The sequence below is a fragment of the Physeter macrocephalus genome, chromosome 16 (assembly GCF_002837175.3).
Source record: "Physeter macrocephalus isolate SW-GA chromosome 16, ASM283717v5, whole genome shotgun sequence".
Lineage (NCBI taxonomy): Eukaryota > Metazoa > Chordata > Mammalia > Artiodactyla > Physeteridae > Physeter > Physeter macrocephalus.
Window position 1 is genome coordinate 23,762,495 of NC_041229.1, and position 6,087 is coordinate 23,768,581.

The window sequence follows — 6,087 nt, forward strand, 5'->3', positions numbered from 1 at the left end:
CAGAAGGAGAAAAACAAATACCGTATGCTAACACATATATATGGAATCTATGAAAAAAAATGTCATGAAGAGATTAGTGGTAGGATGGGAATAAAACACAGACCTACTAAAACATGGACTTTAGGACATAGGGAGGGGGAAGGGTAAGCTGTGACGAAGTGAGAGAGTGACAGGGACATATATACACTACCAAATGTAAATTAGATAGCTAGTGGGAAGCAGCCGCATAGCACAGGGAGATCACCTCTGTGCTTTGTGACCACCGAGAGGGGTGGGATAGGGAGGGTGGGAGGGAGGGAGACGCAAGAGGGAAGAGATATGGGAACATATGTATATGTATAACTGATTCACTTTGTTGTAAAGGAGAAACTAACACACTATTGTAAAACAGTTAAACTCCAATAAAGATGTAAAAAAAAAATAATGAAATAATACAATATTGTAAATCAACTATACTTCAATAAAAAAGAAACAAATTGGAACATATTAGGCTATCAATTATAGCTGTCGATTTTAATTTTTATTATAGTTATTTTGATATCAAAGATCATTTTCATTATTTCCTTTATACTTTCTATTTGATTTTCATTGAGTTCTAGTGGCAGGTTCATAATGGAGTGTATAAAGTAACTTAAAATATACTCCTTTGCTTATTCTCTTTTAGGACTTTTGCATGGCTTGGAAACAGGAATCAGAATTTACAAAGAGAGATAGAGCTGCCAGAGTTATTCAGAAGGCCTGGAAAAGTTTCCTTGTGAGTTTATTTCGGTTTTTTGCAGCTTTATTGAGATGTAATTGATACATCATATAGTTCACCTGTTTAAAGTATACAATTCAGGGACTTCCCTGGCAGTCCAGTGGTTAAGACTTCGCCTTCCAATGCAGGGGGGGCAGGTTCGATCCCTGGTTGGGGAACTAAGATCCCACATGGCTTGTGGCCAAAAAACCAAAACATAGAACAGAAGCAATATTGTAACAAATTCAATAAAGACTTAAAAAAAAATAAAGTATACAATTCAATAGCTTTTAGTATATTAAAGAGTTGTATACCACCCTTTGCTTTATAAGTAGACTTTTTTTAAGTTTCAAAGAGTTAATATTAATTAGTTATCTCATTAACCTCACTAATATTTATTGAATTTCTGATCTGGGCCAGGCACTTTGATAATGGCTACTATGAGCAAAAGTATCAATAATTGGCTTATTTGGCTTTCACCTCTAAAAATTTTATATCTTGACTCTGGAATCAGGTTTGTGAGCAAGTGTTAGGGATACATTCACTCATTTAATATTTTTTCAGTACCTACTCTTGAGGATGTAAAGTATATCTGGATTAATGTAGTAGTTTCTCACCATGCTCTAGTCTGAGTAGAACTAGTTTCCTTATCCAATAAGGAATATTCCAAGTTGATTTACTGGGTTAGGTGAGAGCCAAGAGGTGAAATGACTTCTCTCTTTTCTCTAGGATAGCATCAACACTCTGTCTGTGTGTGAAGTGGTATGGCTCTCTTTCTAGCACACAAAAATACCTTTATATCAGTTAATGATGTCTTGAAAAATAATTTCCATTATTTGCCTATGCTGGGGCACAACTATTGATTTCCAACACTAAAAAAAAGAATTTTCTTTAAAATCTACTATTCCTTTGTTGGTTTCTAACAGCATACTTGTCATCTAGGCTTAAGCTTTTCTGTCATTTGTAACTTCTTCTCTCCCACATTCAAATCCAATCAGCCACATACCTTTGAACACCTGTTATGTTCCTGACACTGTGCTAGGCATTTTACAATACATCCTTGTGTTTAAGGAGCTTCAGTAGAGAAACCATGTATATAAACAAACGTGTGTGTGTGTATTTTAACAAGATGGTAGACTGAGCACACATTTTCACTTTCTATCCTTCTAGAACACAACTGAAGTGACAATGTATAGAAAGTTAACCCATAACAGAGGGAAGGGAGTTCATGAGCAAATAGGAAATTTTATCTCATACCAAAAATAAATGGTAGTATCCTGTTGGACATATCTATGTAGAAGAGTTGCCTATACATACCTTAAAAGAGGCACTAGTGAGATAGCTCATTTGTCATTGGAACCCTAGAAAGGATATCAATTAGGATTTAGCAATTTAAAAAGGCTAAAAGGAGAATGACTATAGACAATGGGGTTAATTGAAGGTCTGTACATGGAATAGCTGTGCCAGTTGTCTCCACTGTCACTTCAAGACCAAAAGCTATAGGCAGGTGGATATTTATCATTAGTCAAAAATCTACTGGTAGAAGGATATTTACAATTGTGCATAAGAGAAACAAACCCAGAGTAGCCCACAGCTTTGGAAAGATGGCAGAGGTAGAGCCAAGAAAAAAGATCCTTTTGGTTCCAGAAAATCTCCTGAAAAAGAGGAAGGCTTATCAGTCCCTCAAAGCCACCCAGGCAAAGCAGGTGCTTTTGCAAAGGAAGGAGCAGAAAAAAGGAGAAAAACTCAAGTTTAAGCAACTAGAATGGTTCCTACATGAGTCCTGGTGGCAACTACGTGACAGGGTGCAACTCAGACAACTAGAAGTGAAACCTCATGGCTTGGAAGTGCCAGATAAACACTCCTTGGCCTTTGTTGTACACATCCAAATGATTAATAGGGTGAGTTTACTGGTGCAGAGGACCATTGCAAGACTTGGCCTGAGTAAGATTTTCAGTCATGTCTTTATGAAAGTAACCCCTTAAACCAGAAAAACGCTTCATATAGTGGAACCTTATGTGACCCGGGGATTTGCAAATCTGAAGTCTGTTCAGGAACTCATCTTTAAATGTGGACAAGCCAAGGTCAAGAATAAAATCGTCACACTGACAGACAACACAGTGATTGGGGAGCACCTGGGGAAGTTTGGTGTCATTTGCTTGGAAGACCTCATTCATGGAGTTGCCTTCCCAGGGAAGGATTTTCAGGTGATCTCAGGGTTCTTGTGCCCTTTGCAACTCTCAGTAGCCTATCATGCTACCAAGAATAGAGGGGGCTTCCTCAAGGAAGTGGGCTCACCTGGCTGTCAAAGTGAATGCATCAATCGACTCATCTGGCAGCTGAACTAAACCCAGAATATCTGAAAGCACAGTGCATCGGAAGCATGTGTTTTTGTTTTATGGAATTGTTACCCATTATCTTCAAGGAAGATTATTTTCTGCTTTATCTTCAGAAACTGGAGGTGAAAGGTCAGGAAAAAGATGATGATGTTCACAGCAGGCACTTTTTTTTTTTTTTTTTTGAGGTACAATGTTGTGGTCTCTCCCGTTGTGGGGCACAGGCTCCGGACATGCAGGCTCAGCGGCCATGGCTCACGGGCCCAGCCGCTCCGCGGCATGTGGGATCTTCCCGGACCAGGGCATGAACCCGCGTCCCCTGCATCAGCAGGTGAACTCTCAACCACTGTGCCACCAGGGAAGCCCCACAGCAGGCACTTTTCATCCCACCTCACTTCCAAGGAAAAGTTCCTGTGTGTTTTCTGTGATGACCACCATCCACCACTGAAACCAGCAAAGATGCACTCCATGGGGAAAGGAGTCCTGTTTTATCACATCTTCTATCCTGGGGTTTAATATTGGTGAATGAATACCCAAGCATGAATACAAGACAGCAATGAACCAAGCCCAGGGCCTTGTTTTGGAAAGAACTTGAAATACAATTAATTGGAAAGAAGCACACAAAAACAATGCTCTCTGCTGTGAGTCCATGTTCTAACTTCAGTGACAGCTTGGCAAGCTCTCAGATGTGGCTGTCTCTAGGTGTATCTGGTAACTTCCTTATCCTTGCCTGCAGTTGGTTTAGTGCTTTTCTCTAGCTCAAAATTTTAACCTACTCTTGGATCTATGAGATGGATGGACCCTTTCCCCAGCCAAATGGGTTGTTTCCTGTTAAGAACATGGTGGTAGATTGCTGAGCCCCTGTGCCATTTATGACTCAGGAAAATGCCAACCATTTATTTCTGCTGGGCTTCAAGATGGAATTTTCTGGTTTCCCTGATGATCAGTCCTCTTCTTAAAACCCAAATCAGAAGCTGAAAAAGAATGGATATGTGTATATGTATAACTGATCCACTTTGCTGTACACCTGAAACTAACACAACATTGTAAATCAACTATAACACAACATAAATAAAAATTAAAAAACAAAACTAGGGGGCTTCCCTGGTGGCGCAGTGGTTGCGCGTCCGCCTGCCGATGCAGGGGAACCGGGTTCACGCCCCGGTCTGGGAGGATCCCACATGCCGCGGAGCGACTGGGCCCGTGAGCCATGGCCGCTGAGCCTGCGCGTCCGGAGCCTGTGCTCTGCAACGGGAGAGGCCACAACAGAGGGAGGCCCGCATACCACAAAAAAAAAAAAAACAAACAAACAAAACTAGGGACTTCCCTGGCAGTCCCGTGGTTAAGATTCTGTGCTTCCAATGCAGGGGGTGCAGGTTCGATCCCTGGTCAGAGAACTAAGATCTCATATGCTGTTCAGTAGCACAGCCTCCCCCAACAAAAAAAAAAAAGAAAAAAGAAAAATAAAGAGAAACAAACCCTGAAGGATTATCTCTTTAAAAAATTTACATGAACTATCTGGGAAAGCTAGTTCTAGCATGGATTTGGTACTCCACAGTAAAACTCTCTTAATTTTAGTATTTGAGAGATGCCTTGCTTAATTGCTGGCTACCTGACCATACTTCCTCTAAGAAGTCTGTTGATTAACTTATTCCACCCACTTCACAAAGCTCCAAGGCAATCTTCCCCATGAGTGTGAACAGTGGAAAACTGAAGACTTACACAAAAGCACAGGATACTTACACTAGCTCCCTAGAAAAATTGACACAGACCTTCATTCGTCACTACTAATGGACAATCACCTGACATTTAAGGAAAACCAATGATGTAGAAACAGAAAGAAAAGAAAAAGAAATAACAGAATCTGAAGGAAATAAAAATGGTAATCAATTTAGCTTAGATCAGTATGTTGAATGGCTCTAGGAAGGTTGTATCTAGAGACTAAATAGTACCCCATGCACTAGAAGGTATGACTGAGAAGTTGAATTTAAAAAGAGGTTAGAGGGAGGTGGAGTCAAGATGGCAGCGTGGGAAGAAGTGGAGTTAACATCTCCCCACAACTAGGGTGGCTGCCAGCCACTGGTGGGAGACTCTGACACCCAAGGAGACAGGAGGAACCCCAAAGTGAACCAGTAGGACATAGGGGGACTGAGGGGGGGAGGAGAAGTGGAGGCCAGACAGGATCAGCACCCCAGAAGCTGGGGAGATCAGGAGAGGCAAGCAGGAGGGACTCTCTGGGAAGAGCGGGAGAGGACCAGAGGGCGATTGCCTGGCCCACTCAAGCCCAGGAAGCCTGCTGGGCTCCCAGGTGAGGTCCCCTGCCATGCCTGGGACCCTTCTGTTCCTTGAGCCTAAGCCCCACTCTCCACAGCCCCCAGGGCCTTTTCCAGCCCTGTAGGTCCTGAGCATTGGCCCCACCCACCACCCAAACCTCGCACTTGCTTAAGCCCCACCCTCTACAGCCAAGGCCTTCACCCCCCCACCTTTTTTTTCTTTTCCCTCCTCTTTTTTTTACTATTGTGGTACTGATGTACCTTCTGGTTGTTGATTCTTCTATATTTTTATTTTTATATTCTTCCTAACATATCTGTTAGTTTCCTAGTCTAATTTTATTTTTTACTTTGTTGTTGCTTTTTTTTTTTTTGCACCCCAGGTGGCTTGTGGGATCTTGGTTCATGAGCCCAGAGCTGACCAAATCTCCTAAGGTGGAAGCTCCAAGTCTGAACCACTGGACTAACAGAGAACCTCAGACCCCAGGGAATATTCATCGGAGTGAGGTCTCATGGAGCTCCTCATCTCAGCACGAAGACCCAGCTCTACCCAATAGCCTACAAACTCCAGTGTTGGAAGCCTCAGGACAAACAACCAGTAAGACAGGAATGCAATCCCATTATTTTAAAAAAAAAAAGAGAGAGATGGCAAAAAAATATGTCACAGATGAAGGAGCAAGGTAAAAACCTACAGGACCAAATAAATGAAGAGGAAATAGGCAATCTACCTGAAAAAGAATTCAGA

At 41.9% G+C, this 6,087-nt stretch overlaps 2 protein-coding genes across 2 annotated transcripts in view; both read left to right on the forward strand.

Moving 5' to 3' along the window:
• C16H11orf65 (chromosome 16 C11orf65 homolog) overlaps window positions 1-6,087 on the forward strand; it is a 121,027-nt gene that overhangs the window by 16,573 nt on the left and 98,367 nt on the right. Inside the window, exon 2 of the mRNA XM_024117383.2 lies at window positions 665-754. Coding sequence (XP_023973151.1) covers window positions 674-754 — 81 coding nt within the window. The 5' untranslated portion in view covers window positions 665-673. The remainder of the gene's footprint in view (window positions 1-664; window positions 755-6,087) is intronic.
• LOC102992177 (60S ribosomal protein L7-like 1) lies at window positions 2,329-3,237 on the forward strand. Its single transcript, XM_024117384.1, has one exon. The coding sequence runs from the start codon at window positions 2,341-2,343 to the stop codon at window positions 2,719-2,721; it is 381 nt and encodes a 126-aa protein (XP_023973152.1). The 5' UTR covers window positions 2,329-2,340; the 3' UTR covers window positions 2,722-3,237.